Genomic DNA, 26,508 nt, shown 5'->3' with positions numbered 1-26,508 from the left:
ACGGACTGATCGTGGGAACTTTTTGCTGCTTTCCCTCACGCCTTGAAATTTCTCTCTTTTCATGTTCCCGACATTGGCGCGACTCTCAAAGGCGTCACGGCGGCCTCTCACCTCGAAACGTGCCGGAAAGGACTTCTACAAAGGTCAGTACTCGCTATAGAAGCTATGAAACACGCGAACTGACGACTGGTCGTATAACAGGTACCAGACAATCGGCCTTGCCAGGTGGCCCTCGAACCGGTGCACCCGGTAAACATGTAATCCGTGGCAAAGCAAAATACCGCTTGCTGGATGAGAAAGTCCGTATATTCATTGCACCTCCCATTGAAGCAATAGAATCATCACCTGTGCGCTGGACCTCCCGATTCTCCTCGCGATATGTTCTGACCGACCCTAGCTCAAACCTTATGTCGCGCGCGATGTTCATCTGACCAAGGAGGAAGAACGGGTGGCGTTTGGAAAATTTGCGACAAATGGAGGCCTTACTCCAGAACATTTCCTCAGGGGTCATGAGGAAAGCGGCTGGTCAACGGCAAGGGCAGGGCAAAAATAAGGCGTCCTCGAGTGAGCTAGCTGTAGCTGACCCATCGAGTGTCCCTACCTCAGTAGAGGCGCCTACAGGGAAGAAGCCCAGGGAACTGAGCGTGCTATAGCCGCCCCCTTCCCCGAGGTACGTTCAACATTCTTCTGCTTCCAATATCCTAATTCTTATTTTTCCCATTTTAGACTTGTATCATAAAGCTGTAAATATAATTCCATTTGCTTTCCAGCGTATTTGCGCCTAGTGTCAACTTCCTTCTACTTCGCCGCTCGCGTCGAACGGCATCCCTTCGCCTAGATCTGTGCCACATTTCATATAGATCGGCGTTCAAATTCGCCCACTAAGGTTTCGCTAGTCAGCGCTCCGGATGAAACAGGTCCATGATGGTTAATATCACTATCAGGGCGAGAAGATGCCGTTGCGATAGGCTGAATACTCCGAACAAAACTTCGGGTTGCCTGATGATCTTTCAACGTAAGGATAAAAACCTCACCGATAAACAAAACTACTGGCAGTGCTTGTTCTTCCCCCCACTCGATGTTGCAGTTTTCTAGCAGCCTCTTACCTCAGCTTCTAGTCGTCCTGACGCTCAGTCTTGCACGTGTGACCGCCCAAGGACTTTCAGTGACAGACTATGCGCCCTCCACGGGGATAACATGTCCACAAACTTCTCTCCTCCGCGTTTTCTCTGCTCAAAACCAGAGCCTGAATCCAAGCGAGATCGACTACATCCAAGGCCGAGAACGCGTGACACTAGACGCTTGGAATACGTGGATAGGCAATGGCTCCAATCTGGGATATAATCTGTCTTTGTCTGCAGACAGCGCTCCCAGGGTCGGTATAGCACTGAGTGGGGGAGGATTTCGCGCAAGCTTGTATGGCGCCGGCGTCCTTAATTCTTTGGACGCGCGCAACGTCTCCGCGAAACAAGCGGGAACGGGAGGCCTACTCCAGGTTGCATCATACATAGCCGGGTTGTCAGGTGAGCACTATGCATACAAATAGTGACGTCTGCTCATGGCAGAGTTTCAACAGGTGGATCTTGGCTCACATCTTCACTATACTCGAACGATTTCCCCACTATGCAGGATATGGTTTTCGGGAACGGAGACGAACTGGCAGGGTGGCTTCTCGATTTAGACCTTTTCCTCCCTGACGGCAAGAATATATTTAACGACGATAATCAAGCATATTACGGTAGTATTATGTATAGCGTCATCGCGAAAGCCAGTAAGGGGATGTGAGTCCACTTCCCGCGTTTACGTGGCGTACACTAACGGTTCCTTTTGTGTGCGTGTAGCGACACTAGCTTAACGGATCCTTGGTCTCGGTATGGTTCTTTTTCCTTTTATGCTCACATCTGGCGACTCAACATATTTTCTCCTGCCAAGCGCACTGTCGTACCATTTCTTAAATCAAACCAATAGGGAAAACTTCTTTACGAACGATTCTGCTCATGGAGCCGGACAACTCTGGTCTGATATACCTACATCTCAGGTGTACCAGCAGCAGAGTGTTCCATTTCCTATCATTCTAGCAAACTCCCGGCCAAATGGATCGAATTATACTGGCGTCTTGCCACCCGAAGCCGCAGTCTTCGAGGTATGAATCCGATGCGTCATCGAGTACTTCTTCTAATAACGCGTTCTGACAGTTCTCTCCGCTGGAGCTGGCTTCGTTTGACCCAAGTCTTTCCGCCGCCATAGATCTCAAATTCGCCGGGTCCAATCTGACTAATGGAAAGCCTGTGAATGATCAGGCCTGTCTCGAAGGTCTTGATGAAACTGGGTTTGTGATGGGAACTAGTTCGAGTCTGTTCAATGTAAGATTGTGTCAGCCTGGGTGATAGCGTGTCTGATGCAATGTTTGGATGTAGCAAATCCTCGACGAGCGTAGGGAGCAATTGATGAACAGCGAGTATTTTGAGGTTGTGACACATCTATTGGCGCGGCTATTAGAGGATGTTCGAACCCAAGATGATGACGTCGCGAACTGGCCCAAGTACGTTTAACTCGGATACATAGCTTCTCGTTGTAACCTAACTTGTGAACAGCTCTTTTAGGAATGTTGCGCCCTCTACATTCGTGGATACAAACAGCGACTGGCTGGAGCTCATCGACGGAGGATCCAACGGCGAGGTCGTGCCTTTCGGTCCTTTACTAGTCAAGGCTAGAGGCCTTGACGTCATCGTAGGCGTAGATTCGAACGCCAATGACGATAATAACTGGCCAAGGTAGGCGGCTTCTTTTCTTAGAATCCTGCCATCCCTGAACTAGTTTCAGTGGCGAAAGTGCTATCTTCACGGCGAACAGAACGTCGAAACTGCTCAATGACACGGTCAGTTAGACCCATTCTTAGCGTCCTCGCCTATGACTGACCTTTGTTATTAGCATCAACAATTTCCTCCGATACCTTCCACCGTTCAGGCATTCATCGATGCGGGTGCCAATCAAAGACCCACTTTCTTCGGTTGCGATCCACAGCAATCACCTCCAGAATATCCGCTCGTCGTCTACTTACCAAATTCTCCGCCTTTGACAGGGGATAATCCGGTCACTAAGTAAGTGTAATAATTGATGCTCGTGTCAGCCTCATGCATCTGTACTGACGGTGACCTACAGCACCGACACCTTCAAATTATCTTACACGCAGAAACATAGCCAGCTTTTCATCGAGCAGGTCTTCTCCAACACCATTGGAGGGTTTGTACCCAGCTCCAACTCGCCTGATTCCAACTTTGGGGAATGCCTACAATGCGCAGCTATTGACCGAGCACGGCTAAAGTCAACGCCTTCAATATCGCGATCAGACGTGTGTTCGAAGTGTTTCAAACAATACTGCTTCGACCCGACGAACCCGCCAACAAAGTCGGAATTGTCCAACAGAAAATATGTATTCGTTGATCCAGATTCGCAGAGCTATTTCCAACGGCATAAAGCAGCCATTATTGGAGGCATAGTTGGTGGTGTCGTGGCATTGATTGTGCTCGTTGCTGGCATGTACGTTCTACGTTTTCTTTCTCGCGTAGCTGAGTACTGATCGAATCGTAGAATTTATCTGTATCGAAGGAAGAAGCAAACTAAAAAGCCCGTACAGTACCACACATTGACTAAGTCGGCATCGCAAACATCCGACTAGCAAGCATTTTAACGTACGTATTAATAGTCCTAACTCGTCGCAAGCTAGTACTACCTGTATCATCAAGTGTACGTATCATAATGAACTTCCCGTCCATTGCTCAGAGAGCTTTTGAAATCGCGCACCAAAGCGAAGCTAGGCACGCTTTTTATTATGTTTTTCTCCACCTTCTCACCTTCTCTCGGTGATCTAAGCACTGTACGATCCGCAAAATTGAAAGACCCTAAGCGGGATAGCGACCGGACCAGTGACGACCGGCATTTCCCAGCGGAGACTAGACAAATTTATATTCCACTTCCGGATGGAATGCCCTGAACGTAACATATCACGGCACATGGGTGCACCTGTTCAAGTGTCTACGACGACGTTGACGAGGACAGTTAATTGTTTGGCATAGACGTATACATACCCCGCTCTTCTTTTTTTCTACTTACCTCCTCAAGCGACGCTCGCCAGCCATTCTTTTTACTCCATCGATCGGCCTTCCTTTCCGGCCCCTAGCGGCTACAGGATCGCATCGCATTCTACCCTTCTTTCCCTCCGCACCCATCTCAGCAGTGGCCAACATATATACCACGACTCGTTAATCCCTAATTCAGGTGTTGGAGGGGGCTGCGTTTGCATTATCCGGGAGTCGACTGTTTCTTGTGAGTGACTTTGTGCTTGCTTGATAGTACTCATGAAATGTTAAGTGGGGATTAGGCTTCATTCTACAGTATCACATTTTTACGGTGCATCCAACGACGAGCTTATCGACTGTCCAGACAGTGAGTACATTTTTCTTTCCATGGAGTCATTTAACAACCGTTTTCCGGCTAGCATACACTATCATTCATTACCCCATCCCATACCCAATCTGCACGTATACTCTTCACGCATGTCGTTTGACTCAGTTTCTTCCGGCTCGTCAGCGTCACACCCGCTCACAGTCGATATACCAGCGCAATATCCCCCTGAAAGCAATTCTTCCTCCGTTAATTCCTCCCTCAGCTCTTCCCCCACCGCCACGGGGGAAATGACGATACCAAATCTCTCCCCCAAAGGAATCCTTGATATACGAAATCGGTCGGCACCTTTGCCTTCGTCTACGACTTCATTACCAACGACAACAATGAATGTAAAATTCGCCCCTCTGCCGGAAATGGCTCCCCGGCGAAGACGTTCTACGGCGCCTCTAGGTGTGGCCGCGCGCAGTCAGCTAATGCGCCGGCGTCGAGGCATGTACGGGGATGAGCCCCCTCCCGTTCCGTCGGGGAACGGGATGTGGACAGAGACTGAGCTAGAAGAGCACGCGCGACGGTCCGCCAGTGAAGGGGGGCACGACCGTAGGGACCCCCAAGAGGAATTCGAAGATCCCTTTCGTGGCTCTCGGGAAAATGATGAAAGGAGCTTGGAAGAAGATGTCGAACAGCAGTGGAAGCACCCGAGCGAAGACCAGCAGGGCTGTCGTAGTGTCGGGCATGACAGATTCAATGCCACAGCAGGAGCCGCGGAGGAGTAACCTTATCGTTCACGAAGACTCGGAAGCTGGGCGTGAGCAAGGGGGCGTTTGGGAAGAGGAGATTGGACCTGCTATACCGAGGAATGTCGGTCAGACTGAAACGATACGCGAGGTGGAGCACCAACAAAAGGATCCCCGATCATCATCATCTTAACTTTATATCTTCTATGCTATCATACAATCATTTAGGGTACTCATTTTTTTTAGTTCTTCATATCGGGATGTACATATTTTATCGGAAGCTCATAGATATTGGGCTTAAATTATGACGCGAGCCTCTTGGTTATATCTTTGCGAGCATTTGCTGGTACTCAATGAGCTCTGAGTGGTAGAGCCTCAGGTCCAGTGGATGTCGAAACAACGTGCACAAAATGGCATATCAGTGATGTGTGTCAATTGCCGCTAGTGCGTTGATACTATTGTTCTCTAGTGCCATCGGACTCACGGATGGGCATAACTTTCTTTTCTTTACCTCGTGTCTAAGTGAGCTTCTGATTTCCACATTTTGAGTCCCGCCTGAAGAGAGCAGAGGCCCGAATCATTAAGAGCCGGCTTCAAGAGGCCTCGGATGTCCACGAAATAACACGTATCAGAGGAATGTGTTGTAACTCTCCTCTGTGAGCCACCCACCTATAGAGGGAGGAAAGCATTGAATCCAGGACGTAGTTTTTTTACTCGCTGCCCTTAAGCTTGTAATTGACCATCAAGTTATCCCTTTCGTCGTACGGTGAAGGAGACCATACAAGGAAGACAAGTCGTCAAAGCAACACATCCACATGCTGTAGCTTCGGAATCATTACGATGGAATCATCTGATAGTTGTACAGATAAGTATGCGTACGCCAGTGTACTGATAGAATGGACGAAAAAATCCCTTCGGAACCTCCATTCCAAGGCGTAAAATCTCAAGGTCATGAAATGGAGGCAGATAAGTAGTTCGACTTATTCCATCCCTGTGCATCGTAACCCTTTAAAACAATCATGGTAGACCGACTGGACGCGAAGATTCAGAATCAGGTCAAAACTCAAATACTGGGCGCCTGGATTGTCAAAGATCACATGATCGAAACTTCCCAAATTGGTCGTTCCCCGCCGAACCTAGCCACCGACCTCCATCTATGTTTTTTCAAGCCTGTTCCCTACGCCGCATACCACATACTCTATGCCAGATCCGGCGGTATTCCGAACCCGCTACTTCTGCTGCTAAGAAGCCTGCTCCATCAGGTAAGCTCCTTGGTTTCGCCTAAACGCTTTTCATTCACTTTCAATTTGGCAGCAGCACCAAAATCTTCCTGTCCAGCCGACACGGTTCTAACAGGACTGAATTACCTCAAAGGCCAAGAGCCAGTCCTCGCGAAGCCAGATGAAGAGTACCCGGACTGGCTATGGACGCTGCTGGAACCAAGAGTGATACCAGATGATGGACCTGGAGGGAGGGCGGAGCGGTATAAGCGGAGGCTGGAGAATAAGCAGAAGATACGGGAGAGGAACTTTATGTTGACGCAATAGAGCGTGGGGTGAGCGTGCTTTTCACTTTTTGTGGGATACTGATTATTTAATGGAATTACTAGGCGTGTACACGGGTGCTACATATCGGTACTGAGCTCAAAAATATATTTCACCTTGCGCTCTTGCACTTGACGCCACTACATGAACCACGTTATATTCATGAATGTCGTGATTCCGACCAACTTCACTACCGGTTAATATTGACGCTTGTCAAACGTCTTCGGCCACGGTACACCTAATTGTGAACATTCGCCTGTATTTTGTCTTTGCGTTGATAAAACTACGGACGGTGCACATGGGCATCAGAGCTACGAATCACCATTCTCACAACATGCTTACGTCTTTTTGCTCTTGAGTTAAAGAGTTCCAGTACGCCTGAAAAGCGCCTACAGTTCCGTTGGGATGCGTTCGGATCCACTCCTTCCCGCAGCGTGTTCTACGAAGCAATCAGCCATAGAAAAGACGTGGAGATGACGGGAAAGCGTACTTGGGACTGCTTCGTTTAGGTGGTACATACTGAGACTCCATCTTCGCACCATAATTTCCGCTCTTCTCACCTTCGTCACCGTCCGCGGGCTTCTGGAAGTGGAGCTCCCCCACATAGGATGTAGAGTCGACAAGCCCGCAACCCAAGCACCAATCGTCGTCCCAAATAGCGATCACCTGGCCGGTAGCGACGCCTTTCTGAGGGGTGTCTGTCGTAATTAAAAGTCCGTGTTCGTCACTATGGAAAGGAAAGATGAGTCGGATTATCGACGGGACGTAATCATGCAGTCTTACCGAGATACAGTACAAGGGACCAACGGCTGACGATGTCGAATCTTCGCCATCCCGCGGAACGCCTCTCCCTTCTCAACCCCAGGTATGGGTGAATCCGCCCAGATCGACCTCCATTCTATTGGCCGATACGTATTTCTTAATAATAGAGGATGGTCCCTAATTCGGGAGTAAGGAAGCAGTTATTTAAACTAGACGTGAGCAAAACTCACCCCCCAGGGACGACGAAGATGGTGTTCGTACCTTCCATTTTCCCGGACACGAACATCTTTTCAGACATCCCCGGTATCCTAGCTTTCTGACCAATAGTATAGGACCAAAGGCCTTGATGAGTGCCTACCCGTTTCTGGGTAACATGGTCACAGATAGGACCGGGATTGGGAGGCAAATACGAAGAGAGGAAATCCCGGAACCGTGTTTTCTCGCCGATGAAACATAGCCCCATGCTCTCAGGTCTTTCTGCAGTTGGTAAATCGTATTTTTTAGCTAGATCGCGTACTTGTGCTTTGGTAAAATCGCCGATTGGGAAGAGAGTTCGAGCGAGGCTCTGTTCGGAGATGGACGACAGGTAGTATGACTGGTCTTTGATGGGATCCTTGGCACAGCGAAGTTGTGGTCGTGGTCTGGGATGATTGGACCAGGTTTTGCGCGCATAGTGGCCTTTACGCATATAAGAATCGATGGAGACGTATAGGAGACAGCAGGGAAGGTATTACCGGTAGCAAACCAGGCCTTCTCATCCTCCATAGGCAATCGCTCTAACAGTGCGCCAAACTTGATTTCTCTTCACAAGTCACAAAAACAGCAACACGAAACTGTAAGCAAAACACCAACCTGTTGCACCACACATCAGGGTTAGGTGTCAGGCCAGCTTCCCAGACGTTCAACGAAGGCTCAAACACCCGATTCCAGTATTCACGCGACAGATCAATCTACACTGTGTCAGCAGGAGTTATTGGAACAAACTCGAAGACATACCATTCGGCAGGGAATATCCAGGACTTTACACACGCGTTGCACGTCTTCCCAGTCCTTTTTCCATTCGCACCCCTCGTCCGTCCCACTTTCGTCGCGAGTGTCCCAGTTACGCATGAATACAGCGGAAAGATCGAAATCCTACGTCTCTGGATTAATCTTTGTTCGATTGACGCAGAGAACAGACCACGGACCTGTTCTGCTAATAATCTAGCTGCAACTGACGAGTCGACACCCCCAGACATACCAACAACCACTAGTACCCAAAAGACATCCGTTAGTCACTAATTTTTGGTGTGGAGGTCAATAAGAGGGACCTTTGTCTCCAGGCTGAGGTAAAGTGTGCATCGCAGCTGTAGCATAGTTGCGAGATATGCATCGTTTGAAGGCTGCTTTTAGACAAGGAAGAGAAGACATGAGCGTGTTATTTGATTTATTTAATTTTGATCGCAAAGACGATGTCCATTTCCGGACGTCTGTCTTATATCATCCACGACGCGTTTCTGTCTGCGCCTGGAATCATTGATCCAAGTGTTGTAGCACCGATGGACAGAAATCGTTTTCTTAACAAGAGAGAAACTCGCACAGACACAAATTTACATAGACTGTCATCCACCGAATCACGCTGCTTTCTCGCCAAAAACCTTATACTCGACATCATACCCTCCAATATACCTCCCAATCCACCGTCCAAGAACCAGATTAGCCAAACGGCCAGACTGGAGAGGGAAATCAACCAGTACGACATCCGCGTGGTCCATGAAGGCGAGCATCTGGAAGATGCTTGGCTTCAGTCCTTGCATGGTTACAGAGGATAGGTAGCCGTAGAAGTTATGCACGAATGTCTCGTCGAACCTGATGGAATTGGTGAGGAGAGGAAGGAAGGGGAAGACTATGACGAACCCAGGATTAGGTCCCCCGTGGACAGTGATGTGTACATCTAGGTTTTTGCCTGCCTCTGGGTCGGACCAAAACTGAGATTGTATATCATTTAGTGGTGTTCAGGTATATTATTGAAGATGGCGACGCACAGTATGGTAACGCCCAGGAGTGATAGTAACCGACTCCCCGGCTTGAAGTTTGCCTTGATTACCATCCAGGTCGTAACAAAGAACGCCGGATTTCTGCGACTCTGCTCAGTCCATCACCACCACCCCAAGGCAGTCTATACGCACGACGTCAAATGTCTCAGTTTGATAGATATGCCAGTGGTACGGAGCTGCGAAGAGCGTAAGACACCGGTGACATTGAGGAAACTGTCTGTTTACGCACGGGTTGCGGTAGACCCTCTTCCAGCTCCCGTATGAGGGTTCGAATGCTTGAAAACCTGGCGTGACGTGAAGTTCCCAGTCCCGTCTGAACCGATAAAATAGGTCTTCAGAGCTCCGTCGAAGAAGTTCCATGCTCCATCTTCATCAACTTTGATGGGTTGCAACTCGTGCTGTAACGGACCATTTAGTATGAAATAATGATGCAACGATTTCAAGCGTACCTTGGGGAAGAGATTCATAGCTAACGTGTCGTGAGAGGAAAGAACACTCGTTGTCACTTGACTTGTGTGTAAGGTGACTTGGGTTGTCAGAGCGTAGGACTCGATTTCCTATTGTTCACATCATGATGGGAAAAAGAAAGTCCAGTAAACTTGGCGGATTATGAATCTCGATCGGCTACGAATGACTGCCGAAGTACAGATTTTTGCCAAGTACAAGCGACGAGCATAATCATTGTCTACTCATATCCTCTTCACCCTCCGAGTCCGATTACACTTCTAGCCCACCCCATTCTCAGGGAAGCGAGGATATAACAAATATCTGAGAAGATCATTGTTACGTCGATAATAAGTACATTTGAGTTTTAGGTAGGGGAGCTCGTCTTCCTCTGGAATCGCTGAGAGGAGCAAGGTAACGAGCCATCGAGGTCGGTAGGAGTAGTTTACCTGAGTTGTATCAGCGGAGATGGCCATTGGCCAATCAATCCAGTTTTCCAGTTTTGCTGGCGCTACTCTATACCACAACACCCGACAATAGGCGACATGAAGAAAGAATGATGTATACATTTACAAGTCTCGTGTGATGTCAATGTAGTTTTGTTCCCAGCTTATGGTCGGGAAAAGGGACCGTACTTCATAGGAGGGGGTCCGCTCCATGGTTCAAAGGGAGGAGTCCGTACTCGTGGAGGCATAGGACGGTATCCGTCCCATGATTCAAATTGACGGCGCTTGCTATGGGAAGATGTGGTCTGGGTAGATAGGTTTTGGCGTGTGAGGGAGGACTTGTCCTTGGTGTCTGAGGTAGAGGATGGAGAAGGTGATCTTTCTCTTTTTACATGGTATGGGCGGGGGACTTGGCGAGGTACGTTTGTGTCGATGTTTGGAAAGCCTTCCCATCCTTTCCAGTGATACGAAGGCCCTGTCATAGCAGCTTCTTCCTGCCGGTCCGGCCAGACAACGAAAGTGTCACTGTTGGGTTCCCAAGGAAAGAGAGATGGGCTGGAAGACGACCTGGGACATAGGTGAAAAGGGAATCATGAAGGGTATATCATGAGAGTCTCACAGTTCATTATCAATTTTTTTTTCAATTCGTAATAAGTTTGCTAAAACTTATTTCGCGTCTGGTCGCCATCTTGACGCATTTATGAGACACAGCTCGACGAGGAACCATAGGCTGTCGTTTGGAAAAACATGTAAAGGTGGTCGCGGTGGACGACTTCGCTTCGTCACGACCTCACACATAACACCAGCATCATTCTTGATGCCACTAAAAGGTGATTCGCCGGTAAAGATCTTGGAAATAACGTCATAAGAATGTGGCAACGGTGAGCTGCTAGCCTTACCTCGATAATAGTGCATCCGTAGGCATAGATATCCCTAGCGGTGAGGTATGATCGGTCAAATAGTGTTGAATCCATATATTCGGGAGCTAGCCAGCGGATGCTTCCTTTGCTCATCCTAGATGTGCTGTCAAGAGCCTGTGATTCCGCGAACAGGGAAAGGCCAAAATCAGCCAAACAGCAACGTAGATCATCCATGACAAGAATATTTGCCTAAGAGAAACCCATGTAAGAGGTGACACGAAGATAGTGAGCCAGGTACTTGAACGCACCCCACGGATATCGGAATGTACCACTGGAGGATCAAGATTGTGCAAATACTTCATCCCTTCGGCAACCTGAATTAGCTGGGAAAATGTAACTTCAGCTCTCGCCAATTTCATGTAAGGTCAAGTATACCGATGTAAGGCGATCGTGGTCAGGATGGGCTTCAAGGTAAGACATGATATTTCCATTGTCCATCCAAGGAGATATCAAGCAATAACTGGGAGCGAAAAGGTCTTCACTGACTCCCAAGAAGGGAAGGATATTAGGGTGGCGGAACTGCCTCCATACGAGAGCTTCCCTGCAAAAATCCTGCAGCGCGTCAAGACGTAGTAGTTTAGCTTAGTACGGTGCGTGACTTACTCGGAGAAGCTTCGCCCGAGCCTTTTCAGGGATGAATATCCGAAGGACCTTCAAGCATACTTGCGTATCATCGAGACGCCCTTTATAAATGTCCTACCAGGGAGACCGTGGATAAAAACAAGAACATTGACCAAGAGTAGATGGACGCTTACTGCAAATCCGCCGCCGCTGATAGGGTATGGCCCTTCTCTAGTCACATCTCGAGAAGAAAAGGAAGAGGGCACGATACTGCGGGCTTTGCTCAAGGCTCGAAGACATTTCATATAGGTTGTACGATATCTATCGGTCCAAGGCGTATCATCTAGTTCCTGACGATTTCATTGGATCCTTCATTACTGCTGATTAGACTCTACAGCAAACATACCTGCTGCAGTACATCCATAACCGTCATCTCCAACGATGGTGATATCGACTCCACAGTTTTCCAAGGACTAGAAACATTATGAATGAGACCCTGAATCTGGGTTCGCACATCGATTCCTTGGTCATCGAGGTTGATTTGATCCCAGCTGCGCAGAATCGGACGCGACATGTCTGTCGGGAGAGTGGCACTGTCGACGACTTTGTCGGGTATCGGCATAGTCGTATGTGCAACGTGTCTAGGCGCTTATCTGCATTCTACCGCTGAGACGGTCCGAGTAAGTGCGGATGAAAAATTCGTCCGGAATACAAGATAGGGCCAGCTCGCAGAGATACTTTTTATGCATCTGGCAGCTCCAATAGTGCCGGATACCATTCATTCCACCTCCCCACCCTAAACAACCGTCGATCCCATCCCACCACCTTTTTTTGCTGTCCACCAGCATGCTCTCATCCTCAGCGGCCGTAAGAACTCATGCCTCGACGGAGAAGGTACCGAAGAGCCTGACGACACCCCACACGATCCCGCCGTCGACGCGTACGCCCCGCCATGCCTAGCACGACGACAGACATTCATTTTTTTGCACATTTTTGTGCCCGAAAGTTACATTTATTAGGCCTACAACTGCAGCCATCTGTGCTCGTTTCAACCGAGGTTAACGGGAGAATCATCGCTATATCGATAATAAATGCACTCTTAGTCTTTCAAATGCTCCTCAAGATACACGACAAACTTTTCTGCTATTTTATCTTCATGCCAGTCGACATGACCTCTCTCCGTCGTGCCCAAAGTTATAGCTTTCTTGTGAACTGTCACGAACTGTCGTTTCAAACGCTGGAGTTCCGAGAGTGTGAGGTTCCGAGCGGGGAGATGCACTTTGGGTTTCAAAGTCGATGAGATGGGGAGCTGGACGGTTCCCCCGGGGCCTTGTAGGGCGCCTTGTTCCGACATTATCGAGGATACAATTGAAAGGGTGGTGTTTTCGAGTGTTACGAGAGCATCTGTCGGAGCTTTGGTGACCTACGTGAATACTCAGGTTAGTTTTAAGGACCAAGGGAGGTAGGCGCACAGAAAGTGTCCCAGAATTTGGCGGTTTCACAGCGCCATCTGTAATGGCCTTCCAGATATCGGCAGATGGGATGTCTTCGTCCGTCCATAGAATCGTGAAGAGAGGCGAGTCCCAGCGGACCATGGATGAAGGCTCCTCGTATCGTTGAATAAGGTTCTCGAGGCTGAAAGATGGAGTCATGGGTCTATCGAGACTGGATATTGAAATAGGACAGACGTCTCGGGTGCATATCTCTCAGACTCGGGACGAGCGCTATTCCATTCCCTGCATCGCTCAGGCGTCGCGACGACATAGACCTACTTCAAAGGGGCAATCAACAAGGAAACAAAAAAAAGGAGGAACAAAAGGAACTCCTTACAGTGCACACGCGTACTTTGAACTCCCTAGCTGCACAGTATATTTGATACCGGAACCCTTTGATGTAGTTCGGAGCGTCGACCACAACGATATTCTTCAGAGAAATCTGGCGCTGCAGCGCAGTGAATAGTGCGCCCCGAGCCGGTTTTTCCGACCGGCTGTCTGATGTGACATCTGCATCAGTGGGAAACCTCAACACAAGGGGCAACGGGGAGGTGCGGACCATCATATGCGGACCGGGGGATGTTGAGTGACTCGTCGGAGATGAGGACGACAGTGAGTTGGGGGCCGGTGTAGTTGGGATCTTTTAGTTTTTCTTGGATGGAGGTCACGATTTGGTGGGCTCGGCGGGATTTTCCTGAGCAGGGGTATCCGGATATGGTTATCAACGCCATTGAAGGACGTTGTCTTGGTGGAAGTGCGAGAGCGAATGAATTGGAAATTGATGGTGATCTGTATCGGGTTATGCCGTTGGATGGTGCCGAATGTCGGCTTGCAAGGAAAAGCCTGTAAAAAGGTTTATAAACACGTCTTGCGATGCTTTTTCTAAACTTTCAATTCTGTATGTTATTCAAGTACGAGATTTCCAAACATCTGCTACAGCAACTCAAGAATATCAAGAGACGCTTCAACCGTCAACATGAAACATTATACACCTTCCAAACGTAAGAAACCACGAAACGATGGTTACTAGCCGCACTATACGCTGTATCACGACGCGTAGAATTGAGTGGGAAAAGATTGATTTGCGCTTTGACGTCGCTACATATCCCAAAAAGGATTTTTTATTGTTATCACATGATCGAATGGCCAAAAAAAGAACAAGAACCCTTGCAAGGCTATTGTTCTCGCACATTGTTATGCCAGTATGTGCGCCGCACAACGACGCCGGCGGGCGTACAAACAACGAAATTACGCTATTATCACCGGTCCTATAAAACCTTCGAAAGGGACCCATGGTGGTTTGATTTCATTCCCTCCTTTGCGGTTTATTTTTTCTCTGCTTTCACGACCTTGGTGCTGGGACGCCTTTAGCTGGATCTTCTACTCCTTACGCTTGCATAGCTGCAAATCCATTCTCTTCACTGTCATTCACTCACTAAACTCTGAAAAATAATGCTGCCACCTCGAGCGCGTGAGTGACTTTCGAAATTTGTCACTGACGTTTACTTACCCAAAGTACAGTCTTTTTCTACGGCCTTAACGCAGTCCGGTTCCTCAGCATTATCTCCCTCATACTTGTATTCGCCAGCACGATCACTGTTATGGTTCATAATGTCAACGCCTTTAACGCCTTCGAGGCTAACCTTGGCAATAACTCCGACTTGGAAGACTGCGATTACATCGAGTTAGTCTGTTTACATGGCGTCCTTTTGGCAGTCGCTGACTGCTTTACAGAGGCAGCACGATTCCTAACCAGGCCGCCGGTGTCTTCTGGGCTGTGGTTTCCAGCCTTCTCATAATATTCCAGACTATTGTCCTCATCAGTAAGCCCGTCACCCATCATCAGCAATCCATTAGTTAACTTACACCGGGTCATAGTGTCTGAAGTGGGTTGGCCTTCGGTCTTTTTCGAACGTTTCTTCCCTGTTCTCGGATCCGGCTTCGGTCTTGGTGCTCTCGGAATTTTCCAATGCCTGTAAGCTTTGTTGTACCATCACTATTTTTTCTTTTGTTGACGTGCGGCGTTTAGCATCGGGGCCCAGATTCTCTCACATCATGTCGACGATTTTACGCTTGTATCTGCGTTCCTTTTGTTCTCCATCGGCTGCCTGAACATGCTGCTCGGACTTATATTCCGCGAGTCGGCCAAGGAGAAACGGTCCATCAGTGCGTGGCGTGAGGATGCGAAGGGCATACTTCCCACATCCCGAGACAACCGCCCAGTTTTCGTCAACGCTTCTCCCTCATTCGTGGCGAGTACGTTCGCTGGGGACGAAAAGGCCCAGCCAGCTTCGACATTTGGCTCGTTCAGAAGCACTGACAAGGCATCGTTCGGATTCGGTAGACAAGGCGAGAAAGCTGCTGGGCTGAGGGGATTTATCCTCCAGAGACCTGACGAGGCTTTACCCCGCTATGCGACACCTTCACCTCCACCTCCTCCACATGCCCCCGTTTCAGTCAGCCTCTCTCGCAGCCCCTCGGTGCGGTCATCAACTTCCAGCTTCTCCTCGCCGTACCGGCCTAGCGTCGTAACAAACGGCAAGCGGGACTCGCAGGAAGTATCTGAGCCGCCGGTGTTCAGGTCGAGTCCTACTGCATTGTAAGTTATCACGACAACGGACGTTTTTACGCTCATCATGGCAACCCACGATATGTATTCATACATCGACGTAATGACGTTCTCCGTATAATACTGTATTTCCAACTCACTAGCCACTGTATACTATACTAGCTAATGCTGATTATCCTCGTTTCTTCCCCCTGAGAATTTTTCACCAAATAAGGAAGACGCTTACTAAGGCAATACGCTACCGATTTGGAGTCAGCGTAAAGTGCTGTGTCAACAACTTCTGCTTTCTCCAGCAATGGACACATTCGATAATTTCCAGTACGACTCTGCTTCTTCCTATGGAGGTATGGGCGTAGTGGACGACACTTCGTCTGTCTACACTGCCAATACCCAAGATAATGCCTCCTCAGTCGACCTTTCGAGCCTCTCAATTTCCGAGTTCAATGACCCAGCATCCGGGAACGGGGATGCTCATCACATCAGTACTCCTCGTTCTGCGCTCGACGAGGATTTTGATGCTGTTCTGGATGATCTCAAGGATGGCAGCGCTGTTGATCTGCCTCCCCACGCTTGCAGGTTTGTTTTACCATTTCGTTTCTCCTCTGATGGTGTCACTTCACAAATTGGATTTTTTGCTAGTTATTGCGGAATTCACTCTCCGGCATCTGTTGTCAAGTGTCTCATCTGCTCGAAATGGTTCTGCAACTCTCGTGGAAATACGTCCGCTTCACATATCGTTAATCACCTCGTGCGCGCTAAACATAAAGAGGTCATTTTGCACGCAGAGAGTCCTCTCGGAGAGACCACACCGGAGTGCTACAACTGTGGCAGCAAGAACGTCTTCATGCTTGGTTTCATTCCAGCTAAAAGCGATACTGTCGTCGTCCTTCTCTGCCGGTGAGTAACGGGTTTCCTTGCATATCCTAATACGTCCGGCTTACAACGATCCATCACAGTCAGCCTTGTGCTGCCATCTCCAAGGATATACAGTGGAATGCCTCCCTCTGGGCGCCCCTCATTGACGATCGCTCCTTTCTCTCGTGGCTGGTAAAGCCCCCAAGCGAGACAGAACAGCTCCGCTCTCGTCAAATCTCTTTTGCCCAGATCAACCGGCTCGAAGATTTATGGCGGGAGAATGCTAATGCTACACTCGAAGACCTAGAGAAGCCTGGTGTGGACGATGAACCGCAACCGATCATGTTGCGCTACGAAGACGCGTATCAGTATCAGAATATTTTCGGCCCGTTGGTTAAGATTGAAGCCGACTATGATAAGCGGCTCAAGGAAAGTCAGACGCAGACGGATATCATCGTTCGTTGGGATCTGGGACTGAATCAGAAGAGAGTGGCGTGGTTCTGCCTTCCGAAACTGGAGAGTGGCGAAGTGCGCTTGGCGGTAGGCGATGAGCTAAGATTGCGATATATGGGAGAGTTGCACAAAGCTTGGGAAGGTGTTGGACATGTGCTTAAGATCCCGAAATAGTGAGTACCAAACTCTCTCTGACTTTTTGAGCGGAGTTCTGATGTGTTGTAGATGTTTCGGACGAGATCGGTCTGGAGTTGCGAAGAACTGAAGGAGTTCCATCCGAGTGCACTCATAACTTCGCCGCGGACTTTGTCTGGAAGTCTACCAGCTTCGATAGGATGCAATTAGCTATGAAGACGTTCGCTGTTGACGAGAAGAGTGTTAGCGGTTACATCGTAAGACTGTTCCTTTCTTCATTCCGTCTACCCCTCTAATCATGATCTAGTACCACAAACTCCTTGGTCACGAGCTCGAACCTCAATCCCTTCGAACCCAAATGCCCAAGCGCTTTTCCGCCCCCGGCCTTCCCGAACTCAACCATTCCCAAATGTATGCTGTGAAGAGCGTCTTGCAGAAGCCCATCAGCTTGATCCAAGGACCTCCCGGAACCGGTAAAACCGTGACTTCAGCATCAATCGTCTACCACCTCGCCAAAATGAACCCTGGCCAAGTTCTCGTTTGCGCTCCCTCGAACGTTGCCGTTGATCAGCTCACAGAGAAGATTAACACCACGGGTCTGAAGGTGGTCCGTTTGACCGCCAAGTCGCGGGAGGCTCTGGACTCGAGTGTCGCGTACTTGACTCTTCATCAGCAAGTAGCGAACAGCACCACCCACGTAGAGCTGCAGAAGCTTATCATGCTGAAAAACGAGCAAGGGGAGCTGAGTAGCAACGATGAAAGGAAGTATAAGACGCTTATCAGGCAGTGCGAGAAGGAGATTCTGAGTGCTGCGGACGTTATCTGCTGCACTTGCGTAGGAGCGGGTGATCCGAGGTTGAGCAAACTCAAGTTTAGGACTGTTCTGATTGATGAGGCTACACAGGCCGCAGAACCAGGTCAGCATGCTTCGCTGTTTATGATACCCAATTTTGACAAAGGTGTTGCTAGAGTGCATGATTCCTCTAGTTTTAGGATGTAAGCAGGTTGTCTTGGTCGGCGATCATCAGGTTTGTGCATTTCAATCTGTGTCTGTATATTTCTAAACGGCATTGATCTAGCAACTTGGCCCGGTCATCATGAATAAGAAAGCAGCCCGCGCTGGCCTGACACAGTCCTTATTTGAGCGTCTAGTCGTTTTAGGCAACAGACCGATCCGTCTCCAGGTTCAGTACCGGATGCATCCATGCCTCTCCGAGTTCCCATCCAATATGTTCTACGAAGGAACACTTCAGAATGGTGTCACAGCCCCGGAGCGTTTGAGGAAGAATGTTGACTTCCCTTGGCCGGTGCCAGACACTCCTATGTTCTTCTACCAGAATCTTGGACAGGAAGAGATTTCCAGCAGCGGCACGTCTTTCTTGAATAGGTTCGTATCCTACTATTAATACATTGGAATCTGACTCATCCCTTGACAGAACTGAAGCCTCCAATGTCGAGAAGATAGTTACCAAGTTCTTCAAATCAGGTGTTGTTCCGGGACAGATTGGCGTCGTTACTCCCTATGAAGGTCAAAGGTCGTACATCGTGACCTACATGCAGTTCAATGGGTCTTTGAAGAAAGACTTATACAAAGAAATCGAAGTTGCCAGTGTCGATGCTTTCCAGGGACGAGAGAAGGATTACATCATTCTCAGTTGTGTTCGCAGCAACGAACACCAAGGCATCGGTTTCCTGAACGATCCTAGGCGTCTGAATGTTGCGCTGACTCGAGCCAAGTACGGCGTAGTAATCTTAGGCAATCCCAAGGTTCTGAGCAAGGTCAGTTCGCCAAGTAGTCGTGTATGTAAGCGTCATCTCACTTGTGTTTTTCCCTGCAGCATCCGCTTTGGCATTACCTCTTGACGCACTACAAGGAGAAGAACTGTCTCGTCGAGGGTCCGCTCAACAACTTGCAACCTAGCATGATTCAGTTCAGTAAACCGCGCCGCACTCTTGTCAAGTCCATGGACCAGTTCCGTCGTCATGAGACTAATGCTCGGGATTTTTTGAGCGGTGCCCCCAATACAGGATTGATGTCCGACGGTATGTTATATATTCGCCCTCTGCTTTCTCATACTTACGTTCTTGTCTTCATGGCAGGTCGACGCTCTGGCACTCCCAGCCGTTTCGATGCCAGCTTCTACCGTACTCACGACGCGTTAGGCTACATCCCATCGGATGTCCAGTCCTTGCGCTCCCAGGCGACGTATTCGTCCGGCATGCCCATGTTCTCCGCGCCAGGTGGACCTTTCGGTCAGGGCATCCCTCGCGGAGCCGGCAAACGCAGCACATACGAGAGCTACGCGTCCTCGATCATCTCACAAGACGCAGCCCCGAGCATCGCCGACGGTGGAAGCAGCAACGTCAACCTGACCTTCTCCCAAAGCGACCGGCTCCGCCGCCGATCGTCGTTCGGTTCTGCCTCCGTGGCAGGCGCCAGTGACCTTGGCAGCTTGTCACAGTATGATTACAAGAGCCAGGATGATATCGCCGATTTGGATGACATGAAGTCTCAGTATGCTGGAACGCAGTCTGGTGTGACCGTCTTTTGAATTCCCTGCGACGAGCCCTACTCGCCCGCTTGCGATGGAAGATTCGCCTCAGACCAGGAGAGCTTGCATATCGCTCTATCTCTCTTGGGGGGGGCGTCTCAATATACACACAGACTAGCGTGCCCTACCTTCCCGTCAGTGGTTATCTCTGCATACAAGCTCTTGTTCAGCACCCAGCTTGGAGGAGACAATCTTGTTCCGTATACACCCCCTGTTTCCGTCCACGATCGCGTATCATTTGCGGCGGGCAGTGCGATGTGAAGGGCTTCTTCTCATTCGCTCCTCTTTCGAGACTCGGCCACGATACGCACATGTACTCAGCCTAGCTTGTTGTAGATCAGGAATATGCATATGTCGATGTTAGGCTGACTTGCGACTTGATATTGTGGGATTGAGGCGATCTATCAGGCTCAACGAGACTGGAAATGCAGTGGTTACAGGCTAATGCCATAAAGGATAATAGCCCCATAGCAAAGCCGCGCCCAGCAGACCTGGTGGGTCTACTTTTATTTGGTAGGATTCACAAGCTGCGTCACTTATGGAAGAAAGCTTAATGGAATCGTATAACTGATGCTCGCTTTCAACAGGCTCAGACACCAAACGCGATGGAACGGATTTCCTTCGGGCTTATACAGTGCTTGCTATTGCCTGCGGTTTACGGCCAGCTCATGCCTACGCTACTTATGTGGAGGTTCGCCAAATTAGTGGTTTAATTTTCCTAGCCTCATGGGGACGGACTTTTCTGCTGATTTCATGTGAGTATCAGACCGTGCAGTAATTTTCATCGAATACGTTGGCACTGTCTCTGAACAGAGCCCTTATCTCTCCGTGCGACACTCGAGCTGAAGGTAATTTAGTGGTTGTTCCAATTTTTTACAACTCGCCCGAATCTATCACCGCTTCCGCCTGAGCTGAGCGCACCTTGATCGTACATTTGAAAGGCATGGGAAAGCTATGAGTGACAATCAAGAGGCAATAGTATGTTTAGTGCGGAAAGATCTACCTCAGGTGGGCGTCCGTAAAGGTATCGCTAGGTTCAACGACACGGCTTTCAGAATCCACAGCCTTGGAAAAGGACAGTGCTGATGCCATAGACGCGATGGCAATCCATGCGGTGTTTAATGCGAGATAACGGCCGGGACATATACTGAGGAAATATCATAACGGAGGCTGGAGGGAAGTACATCGTACGCACCGTCTTCCAAAACCAAATGCGGCTGTGGGGTTAGGTTGGAGTTCTCTCCCATCCTCGGGCATGAACCGGTCGGGATCGAAGACCATTGGGTTGGGGTAGTCTTTTTCGTCGTGCAGTATGGCCCTACATCGAGTGTCGATGTGAGGCTTAGATTTAATTTGAATACTTACCAAGTGTTACTAATGATAGTCGCGCCTTCGGAGGGGATGAGCATAAACTTTAAAAAATGTACTTGGAGCGTACCCGCGGGGATGTGATAACCCCTGTAAATATCATCTTTCACGCTACGATGGGAAACACCTAAAACGAAAGTTATAAGCCGAAGCAACATCAATGTATCTCAAAATGCATACCCAATGGAACAACAGGATTCCATCTCAGCGCTTCCAACAGGATAGCATCAATATAGGGCAGCTGTGGACGGTCATCAAAATTTGGCAGCCGGGTATGACCGACCACAGTGTCAAGTTCAGCTTGGGCCTTGTTTTGTATCTCTGGGTAAAGAAGGAAAAGCGAGTATTGTGGAAAGTACAACTGATACAGTCTGTGTAACGATAAGATACTTGGAATGATGCAAAATGGTGCAAACTTACGGTATCAGCGCCCGCTATCCAAGATATACAATCAGTTGTTCAGCAAGAAACACCGAATGCAATGTACCAATAAAGGCTACCGCAGCTGTATTCCGGATGACTTCAAGGTATGCTTCCGATTCATATTTCGACATGCGGATCTGTTTCATCTTTGCTAGATTTTCGGAGACGAATGAAGGCGATGCAGAACCATCAGCCTTTGACACGAGGTATTAGAATTAATATGACAAACATCAATCGACGAGAAGTGAGGACGCACCAATGACTCCAAAGTGTATTCAAACGGTCTCTCTTTCATGTCATCGACTTTTTTTCTCCAGGCATTCGCAAGGCTCATGAAATTTGTACCAGGCAACCATTCTTCGGATGCCTTCAATGTTCAATGTGAGCCTTAAAGTTAAAAATGCGTAAACTCACGTGGAAGATATTTCAACCAAGGTATGTAATCGACGAGAAAGACCCCTACATTGCCAATGATACGAACACTTTCTAGCGCCTCATCCACTGACTCTACAAATTTATCACCATCTGCATCTGCATCATATCCGTAGACGATCTTCATGATGACTGAACCGGCATGACTAGAAGACCGTGAGCCTTTAAGAACATGCTGCCGGTCTATGTAGAGCTTACTGGCGAACATGGCGAACAAAAGCATCAGGAGATTTATGCAGCTGTTGTAGTAATGCCAGTGATGATCTCATTTGCACAGGATAATATGCAGGAACTGCACGAGACTGGAAGTATTGGTGAAACATCCGCCGATGCATTCTATAAAGGAAGGGAGGAAGTCGTATTCGTTGAAATCAGACAATGGCAACATGTTGATGGAGAACGTGGCTGGGCTGACCTCCACCCGTCAGAATATCTCATAAAACCGAAGTCGAATCCCCATCCCGCCAAGTGTAACATAGTGAAATCTGCGATGTTATTAGCGACTGTAAAATGTTATAGTATCCACCCACCGTACCTGGCCTATCGGAGTAATTCCCGGAGCGTTTTTCGAACAGATCCACTGCTGCCTGGGCAGAGTTGATTACGACGGTTGGATTTCCAGGAGTATCCAAATAGAAAACGTCGCCGTAGGTGGCAGTCCATCGAGCATAGGTAACCCATGGGTACTCTACAGGCACATCCCAGAGGTTCCCTAAGAGCGGAATACCCTTGGGCCCGGGTGGTAGAGGTACACGTCGACGTCTACGTGAAAGGTAAAGCAAGGAACATGTTAATAATATCCCAGATGCAAGCGACGCTAGAAGGAGAGGGGTGTTCATTGCAAAAGAGTTGTCGTGGGCTAACACAGCTGACTCGCTTGTCTTCCCATCTCATAAGAAGACACGTCTTTCACTGGGCCAAAGGCATGGACACCTTATCTCCTCTCTTCTCCACGAACATGAATGGTGTAGAACAGATGATAGATAAGCATGAGAATAAACAGACATGAATGCGTGCGAGTGGAGCGTCCTCCGGAAATGGATGTCGAAGTCTGATCCTGAGGAATACAAGGACTTGTCGCGATACTGAAAATAAATGTCGGTTTTGTCCATTCCACCTTGGTCAAGGAAAATATTAGACCATGCCGATGCGACAGAGTATTGTAACCACAGGGTGCTATGCTGAAAGAACAGTGAAGTGCGACTGTCACATCTTCGCTCGTTAAGATGTCATGGGAGACAGATGTCCAGTGACATTTCAGCATCAGCTGACCTCATCCCGCACTTAGAACTTCGCAGAGATTAAACGGCTACAAGCGATGTGCTTCCTCCTTGACCAGTTCCTCATCGGGAACCAGAGAACAGGTCTCATGTCCGAGTCTGCATACTATGTGCCCTGGCCATCGGTCCCGACTCCGGTACATCGATGTTCGCAGTGGAAAGGCCGTACCTTTGTCCTAATTGAGCTTCATACGTTTATCCCTAAGCTTTGAAAGACGTACCTTCATAAAATTTTCTGATTTCACAATTAAGACCCGTGTTAAAGGACATCAGTTGCCAGCCTTGGCAGAACTCTTCTCCGTGATTCTGGAATGCGATGCGCAGAAGAACCAGTGACAGAGACTCGTAGTAATGGACAAACAACTACAGAGGCGATGAGAACGTTCACGGTTCAATCGACCGGAGATGCGTCTCCAGAGACATTGGAGTGCTTGACTGGATTGTGCTGCGATCCAGGGCTTTCGGCAAGTGCCTTTTTACCACGCTGGTATTTTAACACTTGTTTGCACTACATGACTTCGGCGAGAAACTGAGAGTTCTCGCTCCGATGCAGGATGCAGAGATATATGTACCAAGAGGAAGAAACCGAGAAAATTCTGTGCCGAAGCCGGCTGAATTTCTGCCGAAATCGGTTAGTTACTACGTGCAACTACTAAGTCGTAAGCGCAATGAGCACCGTTCGCCTAGCCATGAGTGAGCCATTAATGCTTTTCTAACCTCCGTCCGCCTCAGTGTATATTAGGCTCGAATAATGACTGCAAGTTAAATTCTGTGCTGGTATAGCACGTTCTGACTCAGTTCTCGGCAATCTTCTGCCGTCTCTCCCAGCCGATTAAATCTTATTTTACTCAGCCATCGTCGCTCCATGTAATTGCTCCATAACTATTATATCTATCACTGCTTTCCCCCTGAATGCACCTTGTTTGTGTGCTTGAAAGGCACGGAAAGTTACGTGTGAGATATAAAATGAGGTCATGGACATGTGCTGCCATGGAATTAAAAGGGCCACAGAAGGCAGTATCACCTGGTTCGACGATGCAGAAATGGGGGGAAAAGTTTCATGATTTTGCAGCGCCTGCTGCAATCCGCACGCGGCCGATGGCTAGCTCATGTCTAAACCGCCTTGACCAATGCTGACCTCAAGGTGGGATTTCACTGTTATTCGCCCTCTCGCCGCATGAGCCTCTTAGACAGACTCGATTGACAGAATGAGGATTAATGGCATGTCAATGACCGTGCGCGCGGTTCAGAGTAGACTTGGAAGAGTCTGCTCTTCCGAAAGTTCGAGTGTTGAATGGAGGAAAACCAGTCTTGTATTTAGCAGATGAATTTGGGTGACCGCCTTGGATAATAGAGTATTGGACTTTGAACATCCCGGTGAATTTATCAACTCTTATGCCACTCGACATAAGCAAAGGGATGACAGCATTCCCTAGCTCAAAAATGGCACACTAGTAGGTCCTTCAAATGCCATGGACCTTTGGGACCAGGACCGAGCGGCTAGTTATTCAGCAGGACCCCGGCCTCTCAGCAGTCTATGTACCAACTATGCACAAGAGCCGCAACTAAGCGAACGCATGCTGTAAACTGACTTTCTTTTCTGGATCTGTGTACTTGAAGCTATCAAGAAGTACTGATGTATCGTTAATCGCTACTACTGTATTTGGCGCGAAAATCAAATCGGAAAATGTTCAAAATCTAGGGAAGGTATCAATGTCACCCTCGACAACTATCGAATATCAATGATGGTTGACCTACATTTGCCAGAGCGCTAATTTCCGTCGAGATCAACTGGAGCCACCGTCACATTAGGAACCGCTTCGGGGCTGTCTGTGGTGCCACTTTCGAGATCCTGCCTTTCATAGTACTTCTACGGTAGGGAGTACGAGGTCGGGTTCGGTCTATATGATTTGACTCTCGTCGAGGACCGGTCTGAGAGTCAAGTTCGGTGGCAATATTTTCAACAGCGGAAATCGTATCCAGTAATTCTTGAAGCCGGACGAGTTGGTCCCATAAGGATGATAAGTTTGGTATTTCGCCGGCAAGGGCGGATGGCTCCTTGGGCGGCAATGGGACTGAGGCTATTTCTTCCAGGCAAACGGGAGCAGGAGGTGTATCGTCTACACGGCATGACTGTAGGATATCCTGCCATTGGGCACTATCATCGGCGGATACGTTTAGCACATAAGCTAAATTGCGCAGACGTTCAATGAAAGCAACGGTTTTTGGACATAGATGTAGATCAAGGCAGTTAGGGCGCTCGGCGGTCAAAGGTTCATGGAGTTCTTTGGTTGTGAGGTTTAAAAATGCGCGAAGATGGTTCCGTCGCATTCCAATAGTTATTCCGGGCCTTGATAGGTGAAGACATTCCTGCAAATATTTGTCCATATCGGCCACGAGCATAACAACATAACGTTTGCAATCTTGGAGGCTATAAGCCCTCTTTAAGAGAAAACGTAGGATCTGAGGAAGATATGGTAGGGTGCATGAGGGCAAGTTGGGAATGTAGGACTCTACACACTGTGTCACGGAAATGGCTTCAGATAGATGAGACATTAGCGTCCTTTGTAGATTATAGAAGCTCTTAGATGAGAGGGCCTCTATTGTATCCTTGTGTAATAGCCGTCAAAGCTTTACCGGAAGACTAAGCGTCTTTGGATTAACATGGAAAGATTTCTTCTTAAGCAGCAACCTAGCGCAATCATATAGGTCTTTCTCGAGTCCCAGGTCTACACATCGGTTTAGGATAAGTAATGTCTCCGAACGAAGAAAGAATCATTGACTGACCGGATACCTGCGAAAATTCTACACCTGAAGTCACCGCAGAAATATGAGCATTGAACGGGGTGTAGACGCCGGGTGGCATGATGAAATTATCATTATCAATGTCAGGGTGTGTGAGATGCGCCTTAATGAGCCATACACAATGCTGCAAGCCGGTGAGACCATTCTGTCCCGATAAGTAGAGCAAAGATGTTGCCGTGAAATCTGCATTGCATCCGAGTCGGGATTTGTAGTGGGTATCCCATGAGCAAGCAGACAACTTGTCATGAGCGTGAAGGAGCGCTTCGGTGACTGACTTGGATAAATCACC

General features: G+C 48.6%; 11 protein-coding genes across 11 annotated transcripts; 5 read left to right on the top strand and 6 right to left on the bottom strand.

The window, feature by feature from the left end:
* Positions 1-32: 32 nt before the first annotated feature.
* On the top strand, positions 33-826 carry EV420DRAFT_1303341 (uncharacterized protein). The gene is made up of 4 exons (XM_060468433.1): positions 33-143; positions 202-347; positions 398-670; positions 727-826. The coding sequence occupies exons 1-3, from the start codon at positions 62-64 to the stop codon at positions 551-553; spliced, it is 384 nt and encodes a 127-aa protein (XP_060334869.1). The 5' UTR covers positions 33-61; the 3' UTR covers positions 554-670; positions 727-826.
* A 13-nt stretch (positions 827-839) lies between these two features.
* Positions 840-3,729, top strand: EV420DRAFT_1518881 (phospholipase B). The gene is made up of 11 exons (XM_060472084.1): positions 840-1,523; positions 1,577-1,781; positions 1,842-1,871; positions 1,933-2,143; positions 2,196-2,363; positions 2,418-2,542; positions 2,595-2,774; positions 2,824-2,878; positions 2,932-3,101; positions 3,163-3,540; positions 3,592-3,729. Exons 1-11 carry the CDS (start codon positions 1,079-1,081, stop codon positions 3,677-3,679), a joined length of 2,055 nt encoding a protein of 684 aa, XP_060334868.1. The 5' UTR covers positions 840-1,078; the 3' UTR covers positions 3,680-3,729.
* A 394-nt stretch (positions 3,730-4,123) lies between these two features.
* Positions 4,124-5,478, top strand: EV420DRAFT_1096369 (uncharacterized protein). The gene is made up of 3 exons (XM_060465804.1): positions 4,124-4,326; positions 4,382-4,446; positions 4,499-5,478. The coding sequence occupies exon 3, from the start codon at positions 4,557-4,559 to the stop codon at positions 5,178-5,180; it is 624 nt and encodes a 207-aa protein (XP_060334867.1). The 5' UTR covers positions 4,124-4,326; positions 4,382-4,446; positions 4,499-4,556; the 3' UTR covers positions 5,181-5,478.
* An 819-nt stretch (positions 5,479-6,297) lies between these two features.
* EV420DRAFT_1638488 (mitochondrial ribosomal protein L37-domain-containing protein) lies at positions 6,298-6,688 on the top strand (the record flags this gene model as incomplete). The annotated part of the gene is made up of 2 exons (XM_060476833.1): positions 6,298-6,403; positions 6,456-6,688. 2 exons carry the CDS (start codon positions 6,298-6,300, stop codon positions 6,686-6,688), a joined length of 339 nt encoding a protein of 112 aa, XP_060334866.1.
* Positions 6,689-7,074: 386 nt separating this feature from the next.
* Positions 7,075-8,685, bottom strand: EV420DRAFT_1618578 (tRNA-specific 2-thiouridylase; the record flags this gene model as incomplete). The annotated part of the gene is made up of 8 exons (XM_060475359.1): positions 7,075-7,124; positions 7,246-7,412; positions 7,469-7,624; positions 7,678-8,125; positions 8,182-8,249; positions 8,300-8,397; positions 8,444-8,581; positions 8,635-8,685. 8 exons carry the CDS (start codon positions 8,683-8,685, stop codon positions 7,075-7,077), a joined length of 1,176 nt encoding a protein of 391 aa, XP_060334865.1.
* A 208-nt stretch (positions 8,686-8,893) lies between these two features.
* Positions 8,894-10,071, bottom strand: EV420DRAFT_1096099 (uncharacterized protein). Its single transcript, XM_060465801.1, has 6 exons — positions 9,933-10,071; positions 9,713-9,881; positions 9,616-9,659; positions 9,472-9,564; positions 9,344-9,414; positions 8,894-9,295 (listed from the first exon to the last, which is right to left on the bottom strand). The coding sequence occupies exons 1-6, from the start codon at positions 9,948-9,950 to the stop codon at positions 9,061-9,063; spliced, it is 630 nt and encodes a 209-aa protein (XP_060334864.1). The 5' UTR covers positions 9,951-10,071; the 3' UTR covers positions 8,894-9,060.
* An 835-nt stretch (positions 10,072-10,906) lies between these two features.
* EV420DRAFT_1096117 (kinase-like domain-containing protein) lies at positions 10,907-12,207 on the bottom strand. Its single transcript, XM_060465802.1, has 7 exons — positions 12,049-12,207; positions 11,897-11,989; positions 11,669-11,845; positions 11,542-11,616; positions 11,273-11,482; positions 10,993-11,222; positions 10,907-10,940 (listed from the first exon to the last, which is right to left on the bottom strand). The coding sequence occupies exons 1-6, from the start codon at positions 12,157-12,159 to the stop codon at positions 11,040-11,042; spliced, it is 849 nt and encodes a 282-aa protein (XP_060334863.1). The 5' UTR covers positions 12,160-12,207; the 3' UTR covers positions 10,907-10,940; positions 10,993-11,039.
* A 507-nt stretch (positions 12,208-12,714) lies between these two features.
* Positions 12,715-14,120, bottom strand: EV420DRAFT_1096126 (chromatin associated protein KTI12). Its single transcript, XM_060465803.1, has 5 exons — positions 13,907-14,120; positions 13,685-13,845; positions 13,543-13,622; positions 13,327-13,489; positions 12,715-13,277 (listed from the first exon to the last, which is right to left on the bottom strand). The coding sequence occupies exons 1-5, from the start codon at positions 14,076-14,078 to the stop codon at positions 12,954-12,956; spliced, it is 900 nt and encodes a 299-aa protein (XP_060334862.1). The 5' UTR covers positions 14,079-14,120; the 3' UTR covers positions 12,715-12,953.
* Positions 14,121-14,799: 679 nt separating this feature from the next.
* EV420DRAFT_1476270 (RNA helicase-domain-containing protein) lies at positions 14,800-19,911 on the top strand (the record flags this gene model as incomplete). The annotated part of the gene is made up of 16 exons (XM_060469326.1): positions 14,800-14,818; positions 14,869-15,031; positions 15,082-15,170; positions 15,226-15,322; positions 15,377-15,946; positions 16,060-16,064; positions 16,210-16,492; positions 16,556-16,813; positions 16,873-17,366; positions 17,450-17,616; positions 17,667-18,276; positions 18,353-18,387; positions 18,439-18,746; positions 18,796-19,138; positions 19,198-19,402; positions 19,460-19,911. 16 exons carry the CDS (start codon positions 14,800-14,802, stop codon positions 19,909-19,911), a joined length of 4,098 nt encoding a protein of 1,365 aa, XP_060334861.1.
* A 382-nt stretch (positions 19,912-20,293) lies between these two features.
* On the bottom strand, positions 20,294-22,973 carry EV420DRAFT_1728386 (cytochrome P450; the record flags this gene model as incomplete). The annotated part of the gene is made up of 13 exons (XM_060479875.1): positions 20,294-20,863; positions 20,915-21,058; positions 21,107-21,229; positions 21,277-21,301; positions 21,350-21,406; positions 21,460-21,640; positions 21,700-21,713; positions 21,767-21,896; positions 21,959-22,059; positions 22,117-22,280; positions 22,333-22,470; positions 22,550-22,619; positions 22,670-22,973. The coding sequence occupies 13 exons, from the start codon at positions 22,971-22,973 to the stop codon at positions 20,785-20,787; spliced, it is 1,530 nt and encodes a 509-aa protein (XP_060334860.1). The 3' UTR covers positions 20,294-20,784.
* A 1,904-nt stretch (positions 22,974-24,877) lies between these two features.
* On the bottom strand, positions 24,878-26,140 carry EV420DRAFT_1095899 (uncharacterized protein). The gene has a single exon (XM_060465800.1). It carries the CDS (start codon positions 25,968-25,970, stop codon positions 25,218-25,220), a length of 753 nt encoding a protein of 250 aa, XP_060334859.1. The 5' UTR covers positions 25,971-26,140; the 3' UTR covers positions 24,878-25,217.
* Positions 26,141-26,508: the final 368 nt, after the last annotated feature.

This window comes from Desarmillaria tabescens (assembly GCF_030435595.1).
Source record: "Desarmillaria tabescens strain CCBAS 213 chromosome Unknown EV420scaffold_7, whole genome shotgun sequence".
Classification (NCBI taxonomy): domain Eukaryota; kingdom Fungi; phylum Basidiomycota; class Agaricomycetes; order Agaricales; family Physalacriaceae; genus Desarmillaria; species Desarmillaria tabescens.
The sequence above is the reverse complement of the archived record's forward strand: the minus strand, read 5'-3'. Positions and strand labels throughout refer to the sequence as shown.

What these genes read in the sequence shown, in the direction of transcription:
- EV420DRAFT_1096099 (XM_060465801.1), bottom strand. An exon ending in AAACTGAGACATTTGACGTC is followed by an intron (nt 9,565 to 9,615) that starts GTGCGTATAGAC and finishes GCAGAGTCGCAG; the next exon opens with AAATCCGGCGTTCTTTGTTA. An exon ending in CTCCTGGGCGTTACCATACT is followed by an intron (nt 9,415 to 9,471) that starts GTGCGTCGCCAT and finishes ATACAATCTCAG; the next exon opens with TTTTGGTCCGACCCAGAGGC.
- EV420DRAFT_1518881 (XM_060472084.1), top strand. Translation starts at nt 1,079, where the DNA reads ATGTTGCAGTTTTCTAGCAGCCTCTTACCTCAGCTTCTAGTCGTCCTG. An exon ending in CCGAAGCCGCAGTCTTCGAG is followed by an intron (nt 2,144 to 2,195) that starts GTATGAATCCGA and finishes GCGTTCTGACAG; the next exon opens with TTCTCTCCGCTGGAGCTGGC. An exon ending in CTAGTTCGAGTCTGTTCAAT is followed by an intron (nt 2,364 to 2,417) that starts GTAAGATTGTGT and finishes GTTTGGATGTAG; the next exon opens with CAAATCCTCGACGAGCGTAG.
- EV420DRAFT_1303341 (XM_060468433.1), top strand. Translation starts at nt 62, where the DNA reads ATGTTCCCGACATTGGCGCGACTCTCAAAGGCGTCACGGCGGCCTCTC. An exon ending in CGGAAAGGACTTCTACAAAG is followed by an intron (nt 144 to 201) that starts GTCAGTACTCGC and finishes GTCGTATAACAG; the next exon opens with GTACCAGACAATCGGCCTTG. An exon ending in AAGCAATAGAATCATCACCT is followed by an intron (nt 348 to 397) that starts GTGCGCTGGACC and finishes GACCGACCCTAG; the next exon opens with CTCAAACCTTATGTCGCGCG.
- EV420DRAFT_1095899 (XM_060465800.1), bottom strand. Translation starts at nt 25,970, where the DNA reads ATGTCTCATCTATCTGAAGCCATTTCCGTGACACAGTGTGTAGAGTCC.
- EV420DRAFT_1096369 (XM_060465804.1), top strand. Translation starts at nt 4,557, where the DNA reads ATGTCGTTTGACTCAGTTTCTTCCGGCTCGTCAGCGTCACACCCGCTC.
- EV420DRAFT_1096126 (XM_060465803.1), bottom strand. Translation starts at nt 14,078, where the DNA reads ATGGCGTTGATAACCATATCCGGATACCCCTGCTCAGGAAAATCCCGC. An exon ending in TCAAAGTACGCGTGTGCACT is followed by an intron (nt 13,623 to 13,684) that starts GTAAGGAGTTCC and finishes CCTTTGAAGTAG; the next exon opens with GTCTATGTCGTCGCGACGCC. An exon ending in CAAATTCTGGGACACTTTCT is followed by an intron (nt 13,278 to 13,326) that starts GTGCGCCTACCT and finishes GTATTCACGTAG; the next exon opens with GTCACCAAAGCTCCGACAGA.
- EV420DRAFT_1096117 (XM_060465802.1), bottom strand. Translation starts at nt 12,159, where the DNA reads ATGAAATGTCTTCGAGCCTTGAGCAAAGCCCGCAGTATCGTGCCCTCT. An exon ending in CTCGGGCGAAGCTTCTCCGA is followed by an intron (nt 11,846 to 11,896) that starts GTAAGTCACGCA and finishes GACGCGCTGCAG; the next exon opens with GATTTTTGCAGGGAAGCTCT. An exon ending in ACGGATGCACTATTATCGAG is followed by an intron (nt 11,223 to 11,272) that starts GTAAGGCTAGCA and finishes GTTATTTCCAAG; the next exon opens with ATCTTTACCGGCGAATCACC.